The following is a 22,275-nucleotide window of genomic DNA, read 5'->3' as shown; positions in this document are numbered from 1 at the left end:
ATCAACAGGTTCTGGCAAAACAATATATTCTTCCACTATATTGCAATAAACGTGAATCCACTTCTCGTGACATTATTATTTAGCTCGGTAAAGGGAAAAATACAAACTGTAACACAAAGTATCAGCCCAGACATATTTGTAAGTGTTTGGGCGACATACCTGGCATTGCACCAACTCCTCCGATAAGCTTCTCACTTGCTCCTCCAGTGCCAACATACAAGAGGCGTCTGCGGACGACATTGTGGCTCCAGAAATGTCGTTTCCCCTTCAATATTAATATAATTACACTTTTCACAATACCGCTACAACAGAGCCACCGGGAGCTAATGCTAAGCGTTAGCCAGCAGCTGTCGCGCACTCGTTCGCAAGTCTCTGTCGATGATAAAATCTCCGTCTTGGCTCAAAAGCATCTTCCAAAGGAATAGCGAAACGAGACATGTTCTAAATGTCTGTTTCGAACTTCACGAGGGTTGTCAACCGCATCCTAAACACTTCATATTTGTTTTTTTATGGCTTCCTCATTTCAAACTAGCGCGCTATTGCTCACCTACGTCATAAGAAGCACGACGTTTTACGACAGTTTAAGGCGACATATGACATTGAAAAAAATTCCAAATATTATAAATAGATGGATGCATTTTCAGTATACTAATATTCACGTATTTTTTTAAAAATAATTTTTTACTTGTAACCCCAAAATTTTTTAATAAATCACCCCCCAAGAAAAAATAATTTAAAAATAACTACTAAGCTCTTCAGTGAAAAAGTCCAATCCTTGTATACATTGACGTCACATAACCCATGACTCTAATGAGGACCATTTCTATGTAGACAATAGATGGATCTGGCTTGCCAGTAAGACTCGACAACTCCATTTTGTGTGGCTAATGTGCTTACTGTCTTAGTGTCAGGGTTCGAGGCAAATTAAGAAATATGACAAATGGCTTTGCTGCAGTCACTGCAGTCTGCAGTCACACAAATGTTGTTTAATCTTGCCAGGCTGTTTCTTGACCCAAGAACACAGCCTGTCATTACGACGCTCATTTGCGAAAAACCATTTAAGCGGCACTAAATTGCAAGATAATGTGCAACATCTGCCCGTGCCCTCGGTCAGATACATAAACTGACGCGTGATTTATTTGAATGTTCCTTTCTGTCTTTGGTCACGAAAATTAATTACCGCCATGCATCAATGGAACAGCCCTGTTTGTGGCCAGATACAATAACAAATTAGGAAAAGCCATTTTGACATCAAATGAAACAAAATGAATAAATCCGGCTTCGCATCTGCACTTTACTGTCATTTGAATACTTCCACGCGCATGCTTGATCTGCACAGGCATGTTTCGCCACGTTTTAGCACCTTGTATTTCCCACTTTCAAGTATTTGCAGCCTGTCCTTCTGAGGACAGATTAAAGCACATAAATGAAAGATCCAAGCTATCACACAGATTAGTTAGGACACACTTCGTGCATTTAGGGTAAAAAGTATACATTTTCACAAACCCGCCAGTTTTGCCTCTGGCCTGGATGTGTCAACCAGAAAGCACCATCATAAACACTGCAGTGACAGCTGAGCTACTTTGATACACAACCAATATGAAAATCAGTCTTTGTAATACCAAAATATCCACAAAAAATATTAATTTCAGATAAAAACAACAAACTCACAAGCGGGGCAAGCGAGGTCATGAATATTCTCATTTGTTCAGGTCATTGTGTTTGTCTCATTGGGACTAATGGCGGCGAAGCGTGGGGAGACTCTGTCACTGAGTCTTTATTTCAGTTTCATTCGTATTGGATTATAACAAATTATATGAATTAATAGATATATTATGTCACACCTGTTTGAAAGCTCTTTCACAGTGTTTGAGGAGATTATGATCATGCAAATGCAGTAGCATGAAAAATCCCCAAGGAACCCGACGACAAGCTCCTGACACTGTGCCGTACGTGGGCTTGGCACAAAACACGACACTCCGCTGAGAGTTGTACAAAGCGCGTCTTCTCCGCCTGCTGCCTCAAGGTAAGTGGGGGATATTGTCGCGTATTAACAGCATCAATGGCTTTGATGCTGAAGAACCTGAGAACTGCGCTAGATGACAAAAGGCACTTCAAGTACCCAAGGAACAGCGATTGTACAAATGCCAGAGGGGATGTCGAGATTCACAAAGTGTTTAGTAGAACATCCATCCCGCTGGGTGGAAACGAGACTACACATGAGAGATAAAATCGGTTCAAGTCACTTTCAAGCATGGCTGACGCCGTTATTTGCTAAACGGCTTAGTTCTTGCTCGACGTGATTGAAAACAAACAGTTCTTCAAGATGGATTCCGTTTAAAAGTTAAATACAACTGAAATGTACTCAGGTAGTAATTGTTTCACATACCACTAGAGGGCGCGCAAACTGTACTTTGAGAATCACTGGTCTACAGTATACTTATTAATACGAATACTAATTTAATCATTAAATCATTATTTATTTTCTTGATGTTGCCTCTTCTGAAAGAAACATTTGCTCTTTGAGTCGAACATATTTTTTTTCCAACAGGATCATCTCGCCAAATTTTTTTTTCAATGTCGTTATTTGAATCCTTCTGGTCTTCACTCCGTAGCAATCATTGAAAGAGGAATTGATCCAGTTGAAGGTCACCTCCTCAAGTCCGTAGTATTTACAATATGTGCATGACATGAAGCTCACCAAGCTGGCAAACTCAGAAAAGTGGTGGGAACAAGAAATCTGAGCATTTCCCCCAGGATGGTGTCCTTTTCTCGCTAAAAAGGGTAAATTGCACTGTTGAGGCTTGTGTTTAAAGTTCTTATTTCCCACGAGGAGAGAAGAAAAGACCAAGGACTTGGGACATTGATTGCCCAATGTAAAGGTTGCTGTGTTGAAAAAATAAAAAACAATGGGATGAGCAAAGTATTCCCAACACCTGTGTCTCCCTTTTTCTTGGTTAAATGCTAGAAATATCCTCGGACACCAGGATTTTTTTTTTTTTTTTTTCACATTCTCACCAGCCCCCCATCGGAACCACATAATAAATCCTAACCAATATTTTTGGAAGAATTTTCTGGGTTTGTAATTTTTGTTATTGCTGAGATAACTTTGGCCACCCCATAAAAAAAAAAATCCTAGCGCCGCTCGTGTTAGTCATCTCATTTGCATATTTCCATCAGAAAGTCTTACAAACAAGGGCTGTTTTTTTTTTTTGTCTATTGGTGGAACAGTGAAGCATCTAACGTGACCTTTCCAGACTTTTTACTGCTGTCGCGAGTGACTGGAACTTAATGAAGAGATGAACCTCAGTGGGTTTGACTCCTGATGTACAGGGGCACTCACTGATGGCTGTCCCAGGAGGTGGCAGATTCAATAGCTCATTATCATTACCATCATTTAGACCTGCTGCTTGAGTAATGAACAGTGGGGGGACTTGTCACAGCAACAAACACATCCTCACTTACCCGGCTAACTACCTTAGCTCACCATTAAATCGGGCCAAAAGCAGCACATAAGGATTGTTATTATGACAGAGTTACGATCTTCCCATGAAATCGTTATTTTCAGAGCCTTTCTCTGTGTAAATGAAGTCATCTGATGGTTGCACTGATAAATAGCAAGAAAGACAGATTGTTTGCTTTTTGCCCGAAACGACAGGTTTTCACTATTCCAGTGTTTATTGGAAAGAAAAACACGAGCGATTTTAATCGGAAGGATAATCTCGTTTTGAAACTAACCCCGTGTTACAAATTTTTTATCTTGACCCCATTTGGATGAAACTATATCTTTGTACTCAATCAAAAAGTGCAGTTTGTTTATACACCTAAAATTTTTGATGCCTACAAAATGAGCATCTACCCTAAAGTTGGATCTCTAGATAGTGAGGGTGTTCCTAATAATATGACCCGCGAGTTGATTTCCGCACATGTGGGCTTTTGGCTCACAAACGAGTATGTAATATCTCGTTTAATTAGCAAAGCTGAGCCCTCGGACTAACAGGCATATGTTCTTCACTCTCCCACGGCCTCGACCACGCTATGAATATGCATAGCGTGGGACCTCGCAAGCTTGTTATCCGCCAATGAATTCAACACAAGCCTAATCCCAGACCTATTATTTACCCCTTGACCAAAACATGCAAGTGGGGCTTCCAGACGCTTGACTTGCTTGGAACGGCTACCTTGGGATTCAGCTGCCTGCATATACCTTTTTTTTTCTTCCCCCCCTTCACTTAAGACAAAAACAGTAAAAGCCTCTCTCTGTTAGACGACTCCCTTATAGGAGCAGGAAACTATACTGTACCCAATTGAACTCTGTTACTAACCAAAACAGCAGCACAGAAGTCGACATTGTTGCCCATTATAAATGTGTTGAAAAATAATATCTTTTAATTAACCCTCAAGATATTGATGGTTGGACTAAAAACTATTATTTTTAGTTGTAAGTTGATCTATTTTTTGTTTTTATTAAGAATACAATGTTTAGCAGTGGCACTTAATTTATTGACACATTATCCAATTTATAGTCGCCTAGGTGATTTTTTTTTATGTTCGCAAAAGTTTGATAGAATTCCACAATATGAAGTAAACTTCTTGTGTGATCAACGCTGAGACAAATTATCGGGGTATTATTTACCGGGATATTCATTTAACGACGTCCATTATTGCAGTTGAGAGCTGTTTCTAAAAAGTGTCTCATATTTTTTTTTTTTTATGTTTCTGCATAAAGACGCCATACTTCGTCCGTGCATGCCACAAATCAAGTCATCAAACAAGCAAGCCAAGTCACAGGGGGAGCGCAAAGAAGCTCGCAGACACCTTCGCTGCAGGGCTGCGCAGACGGACAACCATCCAGGGGAGTGCGTGCGTGCGAGTGTGTGTGCATGCGTGGGGGCCGGGGAGGCGTATTTCTTTTCTCTCCTAGCTTTTCCTCAAGGTAGGACAGACACTTTCAGCTTGTCGGCTATCTCATTTGAAGGCAAACTCAGAAAAGGAAAAAAGGACGAAGAAAAAGAAGGCGACGTCGTGATTGCGCGTTCGACTATCCTGCGTGACGCGTAGTTGGCAGCAGACCCCCAACTCGCAAGCCGGTTCCGAAGCCCCCCCCCCCTAAAGAATCACCTACGACTATCAAGTACAAGTTTTCTAATCGAGCGCCGATTCACGGCACGCGGCGAGCAGCGGCGACGAGGAGAAAGTTCCCCGCTTGAGGGCGAAAGCAGACTTTTCGTGTGCGGGAGGACGCAAAGTTTGCCAACGCGCCAAAGGAGTTCGACAGTTCTGTCAGATGCGACATGCAGCCATGGTAATTACGATTTTTTGTTTCCCCATTAAGCTTATCCTTGTTACAGAATCAGGAGATGACACTGGGTTTTACTTGGTTTATTCGATGGTACGTGAACGCATCACAGCAGATGCGTGCGTTTGTCATTTTTTCTGCCACTTTTCTTTTTTTCTTCACATAATCATTTATCAGTGAGGTTTGTCAATAAAAGTACTACCAAAATACAACCCCTAAATTAATCTGTATTAAATTTTAAGCGTATTTTAACAGGTAAAAAGATCAAAACTGACATTGACACAGTAAGTGTCACGTAATCCACTTAAAGCCACCGGCAAAGTGATTTATGGATGTTTTAAAACACTTCCACACTGACCAATTGACTTCAAAATGTCACCAATAAGCCATGCACATTCATTTTGTTGCATTTTCTGGATTATGATAAGGCCTAAAATTCCTTCAGCCCTCATCTATTCTGCAAATGACACATTTTGTTGGTTTTGGGGGGCTTTCCGAAGCAGCCGCTTTTAAATATTTATTCATTTTATCAAAAAGGCACATAAAAGGTGAAGACAATATTTTACAACCTTGTCCTCTTGTCAGGATTATAAAGGGAGCGCACATTAAGTTCACACAAAAGGTAACACACACATATACCATGTCCACATTTCGGTGAAGAGGAAGGAGAGGGCAGAAATAACGAAACAGTGCAAGATGGATGACCCCCGCTTGAAAGCGCCGCCAAAGTACCTTGACACATTCATCAATGTGTGTGTGTGTCTTTTGGCCTGGCTTTTGTGTGTGTGTGTGGGTCAGAGATGTTCTGGAGGTCTGGGTTTTTGGTGAAGAATGCCAATTTACATTCCAGGGGTGTCATTTGCTTACTTTTACCTTGGTGCTGCTCTCTTCACTGGCAATGCACAAGGCATGCATGTGCATGTGTGTGTGTGCACGTGTGTGTGTGTGGTTCACTTTTTCTTGACCACAGAACAAACCTCCTTCACTTGTGCAGGTATTGGCATTGAACGAGAGCAAAGGATTAAGATCACAAGAGTTACCCTGGGGCTCTCTTTTTGCTAAGTGGAGATAAATGACAAAGAGGATTCGTGAATCACAGAGAAGGTGTGTGAAGTTTTAAGAAGCATCCCAAAATATGCTCTCATTGGCTGGAAGAGATGACATCAGAGCAATGCGATTGGCCATCAAGACGAGGCCGCGACCGCTCGCTTTCTCCATCTTGTCTAATAATTTGAATCTGGTCAGAATTTGGATTGAGTAAAAGCCCCGCCTCCATTTTGACCAAATTTTTATTACGATACGGCAATGCCGTTATCATGCACGGGAAATAAACATCTGCAGCAATGTTGCTATAGATGCGCCTCTTCAGCTAATCACGTGGCGATGAGAATTGGAAGACCAAAAAAAAAAACGCAGAGGTTGTCAGCCCAGTCGTGATTCCTGTGGTACTTCGGGAATCATGAGAGGGGAGAGAAGTGTGTGTGCAGAGCCGCCGGTTAGTCGGTTCAATAATCTCCTGGACAGGTGGGCCAGTGAAGACCCTGTCCGCTGCTGCCCCTTAGAGAGGCTGCTAATGAAGAGAAAGGCTGCTTAGAGGTGCTCTGCTCCGACCCCATCAACCCTACCCTCTACCTCCTGCTGGCTTCCTCTGATTACCGGCCGAGACCAGAACACTCCATCCTCTCCATTCCGCCTCTGAGTGCCACATCACATTTCCCTTTGTTTGAAATAGAATGGCGTGAGGAATAAAAATAACACCGAGAGACTAACTCTATTAAAACGACTTTTTTGGATGACCACATCAACGGAAAATAGAAGTCACACCAAGCAGGGGCTTAAAAACATGGACGCCAATTCCCGAATTCATGATGTGTATGATTAAAACGTAGACCCAATGACTGCATGACAGATCACCCCCCCCCCTCTAAAATATATATAATGATTTCAACCAACTATGATATAAAACACAGCAAGCTAAGCCAAACACCCCTATGCCCCAGGTCAACATGGTATGACCCAGCTCACCTTTATGATTACAAAACTTTGCTAGTTGGGCGACAAAACATAATCGGACCTTTACGACTTAAAACAGTTGCTTTTACCACATAATCGAGAAGTAATTCCGATTAGCATCACTCTAACCGATAGCTTAGCGCATCTCAAGCTACATGGGCAAGACCATTCACTGGCTGTATGAACATTGATTCCAAAAAAATGCCACCCCCCCACACTATCCAATTCTTTTTAACAAATTAATTTTTTTACAACTCATTACCGTTAGCATCATTTTAGAATTTGGAAGGATAATCACTTCCATGTTCCTGCTGCAAAGTTAAAACCTCAGCAATGCACGGATGAATACGAAGTATGTGAGACACGCGAGGAAGGAAGAGGGAGGAAAAAAGAGAAGACATTTATTTTAGAGGAACTTTATCCAGACAGTGATTTCAAAGCAACATTCTTGCGGCGTATTTATCCATCCAGGGGAGGGTCGCCGCTGCACCCTTTTGGCCCCAGTAATGTCTCAGGTGGCCCGCCGTGCGTCTTGGCCATGACAGAAAAGGTAATATTGTGAAAAGGGAGCGGAGTGGGGCGAGGGTCACACACCTGTGGAGGCTGGAGATGGAAAAAAATGTTGGAAACAAGACACCGAGACTGCAGCCGAGGCGGAGGACAGAAAACAAATTGCGCGGCCGGGTTCCTAATTTTAAGAAAGCAAGGGGCGAGACGTTAATAATCCGAAACAATAAACACCTAATAGATATAATTAGACTTCTCGCTGTCTCGGCGGCACGGCGTAAGAAATTGAATCCTCGCTCCTCACTTGGACTTTAATTTCCTGCGAATACATTTTAAAACTCTTCGCTACCTTAAATAAACAATGGCCGCTGATCAACGGGCTTAACGGCTGTTATGACAGCAGCATTTAGCATGTTTTTACTCTTGCCTTATCACATAGATTTTTATCTGCGGGACTTGAAATCCGCGAAAAGATAGATAGCCTTTGCCTCTTTCTGTTGGCTGTCTTTAATCAGATTACAATCAAGATGTGTTTAAACTGGAACCTGAAACTTGTACTTACACACGCTCCTTTTTTTCCTTCTTCATTTTTAATCCAAATACAATTTCCCGAGAAAGGAAGGACCAAGAGAAAAAAAAAATCAGTGCGGTTAATTAATGTGCATTTTGTGAAGCATTAGCAGGGCAAGCTTCAAAGGTACATTTGCGATTTTGATATTTTTAGCTGTACTTTGGGATAGCTAAAAAAAATTATCAATTGGGCTTGAGAATAGATTCCAAAATGGCTTTTATGATTTGTCAGAGATTTCCGTGTTCACACCCACAACGGCGCACAATGGTTTAATACGACACCTGGTCAAACCTGCCCCTGCGTACATTTAAAATAGGAAAAACATTAATTTTCTCAATATTTAATTTTTGTCTTTGAAACATTAATTACACTTTAGAACTATGGGGTGTATAAAAAAAAAACTGCTGCTTTAATTGGGTTTATCGATATCTAACAAGTTAGTGCGGGAAAAAAAATATTTCCCTGTGTCGGCGTGGCAACAGTCCAGCTGGTAGTGAAACTGCGTTTGAATGGCAATCCATACGTTGCCGAGCAGACCGTAAGTCAAAGTGACGCTCGGAAAAGGAACGGGAGCGAAACGGTTCAGTTGGGACATTGGCGCTTACGTGGTGTCGTTTACTTTTTATGGTTCCCTACAGCCATAAAAGCCACTCGCTGGAAACTCCAACAACTTTCTTTTGTTTCTTTTTTGACTTCACATGAATTTCCTCGCCGGTTCTTTACATGTTTACTCATCAGCGTGCCTGCGAAACGAAAGCGCTCAGGAAAAAAAGATCACCTCGGGCCACGCGGGGTTGATTTGATTAAAAGAGAATCATTTGCCCTCGAGGTGTCTTTTCTGTTCTCTTCCGAAAAGCTGCCGTGAGAAATGTGATATGACAAGATAAGTGGTGGCTCATGAAAAATTCCTGAGGACCGAGACGTAGCATGTTGACTTTGGAATGGGTGGCGTGGAGGAGCGCTACCCGACAAAAGTTACTTTTCCTGCAAAGTGGCTCACTCCAGAATGTTCTCATTTAGAACCTGTTTATATACACAGCAAAGGATGGAGAAAGTGTACCCCCCCCCTCCACACACTGTACTTCATTCCAGACATTCTCTCCACCAATACTGTTATTGGCCACTGTGTCTTTAAATAAATCAATGAAGTGGTATGGTGACGAGTGAGCTTGGACAAACAAACTTTCTCGCCAACACGTTCACTTTTTTGGACAATTTCTGTGTTGGATTTTTGCTGAGAGAAGTAACCTGGCCAGCCATTTGAAGTACATGATGGACAACCATTCACCTATGTGCAATTTATACCAGTGGTGTCCAATCTATGGCCAAGGGGCCATTTGTGGCCCGCAGTCTGTCTTGTAGCGGCCCTCAGCATATATAAAATAATTTTTTTCGGCACAGTCTGACACCCTCCTGACAACTACTACAACTAATAATCCTAAGAGAGCTTTTTGAAATATGCAAAAAAATCTTTACAATTAAAAAAGTTAATATTTCTCTTAATCATGCCTCATGAATATTTCAGAAGAAAAAAAAATCCCTTAGATTGTGCGGACATATTTAATGATGAAGGAATCTCACCAGCTTTGTTTGTGATAATGTAATGCAAACTCATATAATGCTTGTATACTCTAGCATGTTCCCATCTTTAAATGGTCTGCCTTCTTTAGAGCTTCACAAGGTTTACACTGACAATCATCGGACCTTCAATGAAGCAATCATGTTTTTTTTTTTTTAAACGCTCATTCAGCCTTGGCAAAGCCTTTTTTTTGTACCCTGACTTTAGTTGGGAATTTGATTCCGCCTGACTTATTATTATTATTTGTGTTGTGTTCTCAATAGCTTGTATAGACGTTAGTCTATTTCTACAAATATAAAGAAATAACATATATATATATATATATATATATATATATATATATATATATATATATATATATATATATATATATATATATATATTAGGGTGCTGCATCTCTGCACACATCTTTTACATCAAAACTGATTTAAACCAATTTTTTTCACCCTTATTGATCACAGTATGTTTCAACACAGCATTATATACGTTAGTTTTGGAGTTACGCGACAGTGGCCTGTTTGAAAAGAGCGGGCTTGGGTTGTGGCGTCGCTGATGTTTTTCGAGCTGCGGGGGGAATTCTGCTGACAGGTAGCGTGCCGGCTGGAGGGGGGACAGTGGCGCTTTTGAGGAGGACACAAGAGACAAGTCTCCCAAAGCGGCAGGCGGGGAGGAATAGGGCTTCTTTCATGTGACTCTACATTCCGCCAAGGCAGGCGCAGGCACAAGACGGAACATGCGTCTAACGCGAACTCCGCCCTCTGCCCCTTTCGTCGCTCTGCTGCTTGATGACCTTAACGTTTATCAAAGGTCCCCGCGGTGGAATTCTTTCTGACCATCTGTGTCAACGTACGCGGCGTGGCATGCACGCACATCTGCTTTACGCATTAAGCCTCCTTGTAAGGTTTGAGCGGAAAATTATACGGAAAGTTTCGCAGGGCAACGTGTTTATTAGTAAACCATTAACTAGCAACAGTGCCAAAATTGTGGATCAGAAACAAGGAGTTAGAAAGATACATTCTAATATGAATACATTTCAATTAAAAAAAGATTTGCATTAAAGAGCCAAAGCTAAACAATCGAAGATAAGCCCAGATAAAGATTTAACCATTCTTCACCGGACTGTTTCATATACGCAAAAACCACCACACACACATTCTGTCCTCTTCCATGTTCCTTTATTGTACCTCCTGTCACTTTGTCCTATTCATTTAACCTTTCATTAGAGCTAGCAGACAGTCTGCACAGCTTCAGGAACAATGCCAAAAAAGCCCCACTGTCACACTTATTAGATTCCTCTGGCCTCCTTCTACCCCGGCAACTCAATATGAAGGGCGAAACGGCCCGTTAGGAGGGACCGCGGGATCGGGAGCAGGGGGGGCAAAATGGCCGCCCATCGCTCCTCTTGACTTTAACGGGCGGGAAAGCCAACCGTTGACAGAAACGTGACAGACAGTGAAAACACAAGCGGTTTGTGTCGGGATTGTTTTTTTTATAATAGTCAACGAGGAATTCGGAAACCCCTTGAGGACATACAGACACTCCCATCACCTCCTCCTACTTCCGTCGCTAGCGTCTCTCTTTCTCCCATCCCATAATCTCAACAGTTGTAAAAATGCTTAAGGCCTTCATTTGGCTGTGAACGATAACATGGTCGTCTTGTAAAGTATATTGAATGAGGCACGTGGGTGTCACTGCGGTGATTACTCGTCTGAAAAGTTCCAGGACGGGCCACACTAACGATATTTTTCCAAACCACAAATCGAGTTTTTCTCGGACAATCACCCGGCCCGACATAATGCGGCGTTTGCTTCGTTCAGAGGCGAGAATTATGGCGGCACAATTAGTGGCTGGCTCACCATGACAACACTTTGAGCATCTGACAGTTCCTTGCCCAGCGGCGTACCACCGTGCTGGAACACTACTTACTGGCTCCATCTGTTTTTTTTTTTGGGTTTTCTCTTTCCTGTGGACCTTTGACAAGGCCAGGATGACTAAAATCTGCACCGAAAAAAAGTATCGCATGTGCGAATGCTTTCAAGAAGGTATCCGATCATAAAATCCTGAGAACAACACGAGTTAAATTTTAAAATACAATTTGCACCAATTTTCAACTGAGTAGCATTTTTTGAAGTTAGTGAAGATCTTCAAATGTATTTTTTTTCTTTACCGCCTAAACAAACGAAAGGATGAGTGTCATTGATGATCATTTCTTGTCAGTTGATGCAAAAACCAAAGTGCACCTTTCTTCCTTTTCAATCAGCACTTCCAAATGTTCCCAAACAATTTGAAGCTTGACCCTTATTTGAAAAATTCTCCTCTCCACGTTGAATAAGGGACAGTGTTGTACGAGCGCCGCCGCCGCCGCCGCCGCCGTGCCCTTGGCCACCGTCGGAGCGCTGGCGGTGGCTGGCTTTGATTGTGCTCTTTGTTTGGCGGGCCTTGCATAGCTCCACTTCATTTCGCAAAGCAATTACGAGGCTACGCGTCAAATAGTTTTCAATCTTAAACACGAAGAAAAACAAGTTAACTTTTTTTCTCGTCGTGCTTGTCACCTGGATGGTGATCAAGGTCCATCCCTCTTTATTTGTGCGCTTAAATCTTTTCAAACTATTCCAAGGCTGCCTTCATTCACGTTTAGCACGCTGTGTGGGGATTCGCTCAGCACGGTTATACTCAAATCTTGAAGATATCCTCCACGGGGAATTGTGTGGCGAAATGGCAGACACACAAAAAGCGGCATTTTTGTTTCCCATTGACAAAGATGACCAATTGAAAATGCCTTTTTTTATTCTGTATTTATTTTCAAATGAATTCAGGTCGTCTTTCAATAGAAATCTCCCTAAATAAAAATATTTTTTATTTTTATTTGAAACATTTTATGTTTATTTATAGTAGGTTATTTTTTTCTGTTTACATTTGTTTGCTGATCTTAAACATTCAAATGCGCAAATAACGCACAATAATAATCATAATTTTAGAAAGTAGCAAATAATTTTTCATGGCACTTTATATGTAAAATCTCAGACCTCATTTTAAAAGGTAATCAATAAAAAATGCTTTAAATCCTTCAAATATAAATAAGGATTAGCTTAATGGATACGCTACAGTATTAAGTGTAAAAAAAAACTTGAAATAATGAACTGAATGATATTCCCCTTTCCTCCTTCAAGGAAAAAGGGATGAATCATGTCGTTCCTTTTTCTCTCTTTCTTTTCATCCCTGTCTGTCTTCCTCCTTTTCCATCCCGCCCCCCCCAGCATGGAGCTTGTATTTATTAGCCTCTAAGTAATGACTTTGCTTTCTCTTTTGATAGACTGTTATTGCTCTAACTGGCCCGGGTCCCTATAGGTATTTGGAGGCTTTCCAGTTTTATTAGACAAAGGCCTCATTATTCAAGGCCGGCATTAAGAGTACCATTAGATCCATTTGCCCCCCAGTCACAAGTATCCAGTTGCAGCCAATTCATATTATAGCCGCCGCTCGCGTCGTATTTACAACGCAAACATCACGCCGCCTCCATGCCAATGTTAAATGTGGACCGTAATGAGCCAGCCTTGCCAACGATTTTATTTTATTTATCTTTTTTGAGCGATACAGTCGACATCAGCATTTACATTACAGTAACATGAACCGCATGTTTCTACAAAGAGCCGTAAACGGCGACAACATGGCGGGGGAATGCCGTCGGGAATGAGGAATTGGCCGTAGAAGTTGAAAAGCGCCGCTCGGAAATCAGCAAATGAGCGATACTGAAGCGAAACAATGCATTTTCAATTAGGGATAATTACGATACAATTATTCCGGCCGAACGGAAATGCACAAAAAATATACAGTTAGTGATGCACACATGCACACCAGGCCATTGATATTTACAAGATAAATTTCAATTATTTTATATATAATATATTCTATTATTTGCGCCTCTAATAAAAGATTTCTTTCTTAATATTTCTATGAGGTAAAATGGCTTGCTCGATGGCCATTGGTCCATCGTTAATGTCGAGCCCTGTGATTGGCTGGCCGTTGCAGTTCTAAAAAGCCTCAAACTATTAAAAGAATAAATAATCATGACTAATAATAATACAGTCAATGTAATATGGGGACATTGAATGGCTCACACCTGATTTAAAAGGATCATAAAGAAAGAAAGTTCAAACTTGTGATTTCTTTGTTTCACTTTTGTTTTTAATCTCTACGCAGCCACCTGTGTCTCCAATAAGGTGCTCATCCTTTCTAATCGATGGCCCCTTATTGGTTTGCGCGTTCGGTCAAATATCTCATCGCCTTCTGGCCCCCGAGGCAAGAAGATCTAATCTAATAAGATATCGCTTTACTCTCCTGGATTGTCGAATTGTGTGTACAGATATATAAAATAAATACAAATATATATGAACATGGTGAAAGGTATTTATTTGTGACCAAAACTTGATTTCAACCAACAATGCTTACAAAGATTCACCTTTGTAACTGGGTGAAAAAAAATCTAAATATTGACGGTCCAGTAATCCATTTAAGTATCGGTAACCAGTATCGGCAGCGTCCATGAGTACCCGATACCTTAATGAACGGAAAAAAAATTAACAAACTTAACAAAAAAAAATGTTTTTAAAGTAGCTATTTTTGTACCTTTTGTAATGTAAGAGCATTAAATTGTTCTGCCTGTCATTAGCAAACAAATCATTATTTTTATTTAATTATTTTTACACATGGCCATTTTCACATGGCCTGCAAACTTGACAGCGGGAAGTCAGTTTTGTCATAGAACAGATTTCCATAATTTCCTATGGGAAAAAACTGTCTGAAGACACACACACACACACACACACATTAGAAGTCTTACTGCCATAAAAAAAGACAGTCAAGCATCTCTTATGTCATTCTTAAGGGCCTCCTATATGGAGTATGCTCCTGCAAAGATAAACATACACTCTATAGCGTGCTCGACAAAGACACACAAACACGCACACGCACGGAACTAGAGAGCAGAAAATAGTGGTTCAAAGTAAGAAAAACATTCTTATTGTTTCCATCTGTCAACACACTTTCTGTTGTGTGTCTGCATGTCGGAAACAGTGTGCGAGAGATGAGGATGTGTGCGTGTGTTGGGGGGGCTCGAAAAAGCGAGAGGAAAAGAAAGAGTAGCACTTTGGAAGTAAAGCTGTCATTACTCCGGCTGGCGAACTCTCTCGTAAATGCTCATAATGAGACGCTTTCAGCCGCCTAATCATTTGTCAGTGCGGTTGGAGGTCATGTGAGAGGGGAAACTCGCTTTCTTCTACGTCTGAGGGACAATATTCAGTCAAGTTGTATTGTATTGTACAAATAAACATCTTTGTAACGTACCAAAATAGTGTCGTTGAGAGACGTGTATGCTACTCGCTCCAGTAAAAGCAACAGCCAATAAATAGGTCAATGGAACTTGGTTTTTTTTTCAGTGTCAATGGAGATGCTAATTAAGCTAACCGTGCTTCCTTCCCATTCGTGGGATTTTCTTCCTTGCTAACATGGCCTAGGACTTGCCCCTTCCAACATGGCTGCTTTTTAGCCTGATTAGCTAACAAAGCCGTAAACGACTATGCTAATAGTCTTTAAAATTACCGTATAAAGTGACATTTTCAGGGGACATTGGTTCTAAGTTGGTTAAATAGAGGTCCAAGAGGAACCAAGAGCACTGGAGGTGTTGTACTGGCGGGCTCGGAAGAGACTTTACGTCATTCGTCTTTTAATTAGCTTTTATTTCATCTCCAAGCAGATAACAACAGGTCGCGCGGCTTGCCGCTCGCGGAAACCCCATTTGATAGGAAAAGAGCCGCTTCTCTAGCGACTCGTTAGCCGTTTATGATTCATATCTGCTAATCCCTTTCCTAAAGCTGGTAATGAAGCTAATTAGACGTCGCGTCTTGACCGCAATTCACTTTATTGGTCAGGTAGTCGGGGTAAGCAGAGAACAAGGTTACGTCTCGCAGACGATTAAAGGCCATCCAAGTTAAGCTTCCGTACTTTTCCTCGCTTTTATTTTGATCTGATTACGAACGCTAATACGTGCTAGCTAAAGCGTTACACGGGTCGCCTTCCCAGATTTTAGCTTAGGTGTCGTCCTCGGGCTGCTTTGGCTTAACCTTCTAACTAGGAAGGTAACAATATTGAAAACAAAAGGCTGGATTACATTTTTAGTGTAATTCCATTACACAATGGACTGTTCGAATAAAAAAAAATGGCTTCCACTCTCTAGCTGGCATTGATTGAGCAAGTCTCAGGCAAGCAAAGTTCTTTTAGTAGTTGAGCACTATCAAAGCAGTAGCAGGACCATAAAAAGCTTGTCGGAGTCTGTTATTTATTTAGCCCACCAGTCACTAGTTTGATGAAAAGATACACAGAGAACAGATGCTCAAGGAAATGGTTTTCCCGAAGCCGCCACTGTGGCCCGACATTTTTTTTAAATTTAATATATCACAAATGGATTGCTGAGCGTCCCTGCGTTTGTTTGGAAGTCCCGCTCGCCGTTAGCTGCATCCGTATCTCGCTTGCCGATAGCACCTGACACGACTCAAATGTATGTGTCCCCCCTCACATCAAGCAGAGCAACTCTGGTGGTTTTGGAACACCTCGATAAAAAAAGAATTACTTCTGGTCCAAGATCAGATTTGTACTTTTTGATTAAAAAACATTTCTCAGTGTTTGAATCATTGTCCAAGTGAGCTCTTGGAGGATTTTAAAGAGGCTCAACTGCCTCAAGAAAGAAAACAGGGGGAGGTCAGCGATGGAGAGTTTAGCTGCTATGGCAACTCCTCAATTATTCTTCTTAAGAACTGGAAAGTAATGGCGTTAATTATCGAAGGAACTGTAGTCTAAAATACCAACGGACGGATGCTTACGCTACACTGATGTCACCCGATTTCCGTCGATAATGGTAGCGAGCGAATCTGAGCTGAACGGCGGGAGGTTTTGAAGACCCGTGACACCTTCTGGGTCACCTGACCTGCGGCGCGCCCCGTCATCCAATCACTCTCACTCTGCGGGAGCGCTCCCGTCCGGCGCAGCTAAAAAAACACGGGAGCAGTTGGAAAAACACGGGGCACGCTATACCTTTCACGTGCGCTGCACATTGCCTTTTTCTTGCTGCTCGTGTTTATTCAGCTTAAAGTGTCACCGCGGCCTAATCGCGTGATCTCGACACGTTGGCGCTTTTAGTCGCCGAGTCCTAAAAAACTTTTTGGGTAAAACCTCACCCAGGCTCTGTTTTGTTTAATAAACAAGTCCCGAGTACATGTGTCTGATCAGCGCTGGTGTACCGCCTGCTGGCAGCTTCTCCAGTACGGCGAGTCCCCCCCTCCTCCCCTGCCTCTCCGCTGCCTGGCGTCCCCTCCTCTTGCAGTTCATGTTTCAGTTTGCTCCCAGGAGCTCGCAACTCCGTGCCAGACGGAAATTTGCTGAGGTTGCAAGGAGCCCCCTCAGAGGCCACACGGAGGAGGGACAGAAGGGAACAATCGGGCCCAGTCCTCCCCTCCTCACCCCCTCCTTGGACTTTTTTTTTTTTTCTTCTTAACTTCTTTCGACCCTTCTCTCGTTTCCTCTCCCAGTGTCTCGTCTGTGTCCAGACTGCCAGGATGCACGGGTCCTCGGGGTGTCCTGCTTTTGGCTCCAGTCCCTCACTACACGGACGTCCAATAAGAGTATCTCGTCTTAAGATGAAAAAAGTTGATCAAATTATCTCATTTTATGAGAATAAAAATGTAAACGATTACCAGGATTGGTATCTGTAAGGTAGCCTGACAATATCATGCTGGCCCAGGGTCATCAGGCTACCAAAAATGATGGACCCTGTACTGAAAAAAAAAAGTTGTGATCTTCACAAAGTCATCCTATCCTGAGAATCGTCGCAACGTCGTGAGAAAAAAGTGTGAATACACATGTCCTCTGGGTGAGACTCCCCCCTCCTCCTCCGGGCCATCTCCCGAGGGGCAAAAGCCGTTGGGGCCATCCAGTCCCGAGCTGTCCATCAGCGCGGCTGTTTACTCGCGGCGTGACAGGCCGACACATCTGGAGCGCATATTCGCAAGTGTTCACACTTGCTGCCACCAGGCGCATTCCTGTACCCCCCCCTCCCCGACGGCCCCCGCTTTGTCGTTAACGGGAGGCTCACCTCGAAAGTTGAAGCACGCACACACAGATTTGTTCCTGGATTTTTTTTCCCCACCTCTTGCTTTTTTTTTTTTCTCGCCCCTCCGGCGCTTTTTCAGTCGCATGACAGAAATTGGACCAGCAAGGAGGGTGGAAAGATGGGGGCGTCGGGTATGGGAGGGGGAGTCAGACGTCTCCCATCTACTTTGAGTCTCCATCCCTTCCCGGTGCGCACAAACTAATTAGAGTCATCCCTCCCCCCCTTTTTTTGGAAACCCGTGACTACAAGGTCTGATGAAGTGACACTCTTTCCTCTCCGTTGCCCACCCCGTGCGCCCCCTCGCTCATCCTCCCCCCCCTCCCTCCCTCCTTCCCTCCCCACTCTGTCTGTTTTCTCAGCATTCCTGCGCCGCTGTGTGACTGTGACGGCTTGTCATCTCGCAGGAATGTCCCGCTCTCCCACCTCGTCGCTGCCATTTTGGCACAAAGCGTTCGCTCCTGGTTACACACGCACACATACGCAGATGGCGACCATAAGGCCTTCATTTTAAAACGTTTTTTTTTTCATGAGCATAAAGTAGTACCACAATTTATTATTGAATTTTTATATAGTCTTAAATTTACGAGACACAAGTTTTAAGTCATTTATAGCAGGAAAATTTTAGATTTTTTTGTTTATAAGAATAAAGTCACAAAATTAACAGGATGTTACCAGAAATACCAAACAACAATAAATTAATTAGTTAAAAAAATTAAATAAAATTAATTCGTATTAATGCCATGACAAAAAAAAGTTCACTCCCCCAACGGCGCAGGCACCCATTTCGAACTAGAAAAACAACAAAAGAAAGAAAACTCCAGTAAATCAAATTTGTTACTGTGATAAAAATGCTTACCACACAAATGTAATATAATGAGAGAGAGAGAGAGAGAGAGAGAGAGAGAGAGAGAGAGAGAGAGAAAGAGAGAGAAAAACCACATGCTTCTGACAACTTATTTTATAAGTTTAAGGTTTTCCTGCTATAAGAAAAAGTCACAATCTTCGGCGGTAACGACACAACCCTCGTAAAGTTTTGAGTTAAACGCTTGTGAGAACAAAGCCGCAAGACGCAGTCTTGCTCCGTGCAGATGGCGTCGGCGGGGCCGCATACCTACGCTTGGCCCTCCGCCACCAAAAGCACGGCCATTCTCACATAAGCCGGATCTTTTTGCGACGCTACAAAGTTATTTTATCTCACCGGACTTGCGGTAGACAGCGGCCGCCGTCGTGTGCGGTAAAAACTGCTGGCCGATGAAGTCAAGGGGAAATGCTACAAAGACTCTCAAGGTTTGTGTCACTCAGCAAAATGGTCGCCTTGACAGATCACAGCAGCCCAACAAGTGACACTTACCGGGACTTGCAAAACCCACGAGGACAAAAAAAGGATCTAATTATCATTTTACGCCAAAAATGTTACAATGTCAAATGAGCATTAGGTCATATTGTTATGAATACAAAATACATTTTGGGATTTCAAAACAAAAAGAAAAGACTGCTAGACTCCATTACAGTATCTTATGATTCATTTCATACAAAAACTTTTTTTTCACAATTTTGAAAGTGAGGTGTACCTAATGAAATGTCCCGGTTTGAAGTCTTTTGTGTATGCGTGTCTCCTGATTGGCATCATCCTCTGGAACGAGCCTGGCTCCCTCTAGATCCGGTTGCCGTACGTGCACGTGTGCGATTATTTCTGTGTGTGTGTGTGTGTATAGGAGATATCACGGGGCTCTCATGTTTATTCAGCTCAACGCCTGGATGACCAGGACTTATCCGCTGTCCTGATTACCCTGCTTGGCCTGCCACCATTAATCCTTCAGAGACCCAAGGCTCCTTAAACACTCCTATCTTATACACACACAGACACACACACACACACTGTACTCCTCATCACATGTCAGCGCTATAAAGTTTGCCCACAATTTCCTTTTCTCCGTTTTCGTCAGCCAAATAAATGCCCTCCCCGTAGAGGAAAGATACATTGTTACATTTGAGTAAATTAACCACCCCTAGGCTACTATCCGAGAAAATAAAAAAAAAAGTCTAAACACCTTACCCCTAATATATGCCTGCTGCTATATTCATTTGCGTAAATAAACACCCCCTAGAAACTGAGGAAATACCGTATATCGGCGTGAAAAAAACAGTTCTCACTATTTACGTTCCTACTTCTGTATCAGCTCTCACATTTCACTATAAAGCAAGCCAATTTTATTTCACCTTGAGAAAGTTTTTTTTTTGAACCCTCCCTCAATAAAACATATTTTGGTAAAAAGCATTCACGAGCTCGTACGTTCAGGTGGCCGTGCCAAGACATAATATTGACCGTGGCTACGTTCCCTTTTCTGCTTTTCGCCCGTAATAAATGATGCAGATTAGGAAAGTAGAAACACATTGGCTTGATAAGCAGCCATCACTTATTATTGCAATGGTGTGTGTGCGTGGCCACTCACACACACATGCACACACACGCACAATGTTGTAACTCGCGGTCTGTGTATGTTTAGAGGTCTCGGGTGGAGGTATTTGCGTGTGCTGCCAAGTCCCATTTGAATACACGCACAGTAGGGAAGCGTCCCATTATAAACACACATGGCCGTGCGTGCGTTCACATAAAAGTGCGACGTGTGAGAGCCCGGTTTAAAGCAACAATACGCAACAATGAGGGCTTTTGGGTTTGTTTGTTTTTGCTCCTCCTACGGCGGCAAAGTTGAACTGACTTATGAGATTCATGTTGAAAGAACTGCACACAATATGGAAAAGTAGCATTCATGATTGCCTGACTATGATTGGTCTAAGCTCATTTGTCACGTTGGTTTTAGCAAAGGTGGTTAGCGTCATGTTAGCACGTGATTAATTTTAGCTAACGTAACATAATTGACAAATGCAGCGTTGACACAAGCGCTACACAACTTTGAAAGTAGCATTAGCAATGTTGCTAGCTCGAAAACAACAAGAGTTGGGTCTGGTTCACCAATATGGCAATATTTTATACTTTATTTTTTTCTTCCTATGGATTATGGATATATCTTCCACTTTATTCCAGGAAAGTTTAAGATTAGTTTCGTTTTTTTAAGAAAAACTTGTAAAAGAAGAGTTGACACTTCTGTCTACAACTCAAATCTTTTTTTTTTTTGCCAAATGGCTGGTCACACATGTTGTAAGGTTGTTTTAGATCTTGACTTTCTATCTGGCATCTTGCCTTGGGAGGAACGCGTCCAGCACCTGAGCAGACATCCCCCCGCCACACCCCCCACTACACACACACACAAAGGCATGTCCTCCTGTCCCTTTCTTCTCCGTCTTCTTCCCATAACAAATAAGAGAGAAGAATTCCCCTCACTTCTCCTGGGGGATTTTCACCCCCCCCACACACACACCTCCCCCAACCCAGAAGGACTCCCTCCTCGCCTCGAACGCTTCCACAGCTGCAGTGGGGACAAACTCCTACCACAAAAAAAAAAAAAAAAATGCAAAACAGGGTGAAGGACACCACCCTCTCTTTGGGTCCCTTCACCTGACCCCCTCCCCACACTGCACCCTCACAACTGAGATGACCTACTGGCATTAATCAAAGGGGAAGGGGTGTGCTTGTTGTGTGTGTGTGTGTAGTGCTATCGCTTCTTTGGAAGTCTTGGCAGCTATGTTAGTGGAAGTCCCCAGCACTTGGACACAGCCCATATGTGTGCGTAAGGAAACGGACCATTAGAATGTCCTGGAGCAGGGACAGGATGGGCGAGTGGGAGGTGCGCTCGCTAGTTTTGCCTCACATAGCAAATTAAGGCATTTAAGAGACATTCGTGGAAATCTGCTTGACTATAAAGCTGGTGTGGATGGTGTGGAAAAAAAAGTTTCTTTTGCATCACTCATTCCTTGAGAAGGACAAAGGAGGATTTTTAAAAAAGTTATCAAACTGAATTTATGGAATATCACTTGAAGTTGGTGACACTAAAATTCGTTAATGAAATTATGAACACTACGAAATGTTCTTATCAGTGGGGAGGAGCAGCAGTGTCAGCCGACGTGTGTTGAGACACACCTGGTCGGAATGGAAACACAAAGGGGCCCTGATCCACCTCGGCCTGGCTTTTCCTCCCCCATCCACTCCACCCGTCTCCCCTGCGGACCGCTCCGCTGCTGCCCCC

At 42.6% G+C, this 22,275-nt stretch overlaps 2 protein-coding genes across 13 annotated transcripts in view; one reads left to right on the top strand and one right to left on the bottom strand.

Annotated features, from left to right (window-relative positions):
- cntln (centlein, centrosomal protein) overlaps positions 1 to 22,275 on the bottom strand; it is a 224,174-nt gene that overhangs the window by 57,043 nt on the left and 144,856 nt on the right. For 9 of the 12 annotated variants that reach the window (XR_015858264.1, XR_015858262.1, XR_015858258.1 and 6 more), the window contains exon 1: positions 160 to 559. The exons of the other annotated variants lie outside the window; for them this stretch is intronic. Coding sequence is in view for 3 of the 9 variants with exons in the window: in XM_088374815.1 (XP_088230941.1) it covers positions 160 to 240 (81 nt within the window). In the remaining 6 variants the exon portion in view is untranslated. Of the gene's footprint in view, positions 1 to 159; positions 560 to 22,275 lie in introns of those variants that run through there. 12 annotated transcript variants of the gene reach the window in all.
- The window catches only part of bnc2 (basonuclin zinc finger protein 2), a 105,056-nt gene continuing 87,562 nt past the window's right edge, over positions 4,782 to 22,275 (top strand). The window contains exon 1 of the mRNA XM_088374813.1: positions 4,782 to 5,305. Within this exon, the coding sequence (XP_088230939.1) occupies positions 5,288 to 5,305 (18 nt within the window). The 5' untranslated portion in view covers positions 4,782 to 5,287. The remainder of the gene's footprint in view (positions 5,306 to 22,275) is intronic.

This window comes from Syngnathus floridae, chromosome 4, assembly GCF_059516105.1.
Source record: "Syngnathus floridae isolate MCC-2025c chromosome 4, RoL_Sflo_1.0, whole genome shotgun sequence".
NCBI classification, from domain to species: Eukaryota; Metazoa; Chordata; class Actinopteri; order Syngnathiformes; family Syngnathidae; genus Syngnathus; species Syngnathus floridae.
This window is presented reverse-complemented; position numbering and strand designations above follow the sequence as displayed.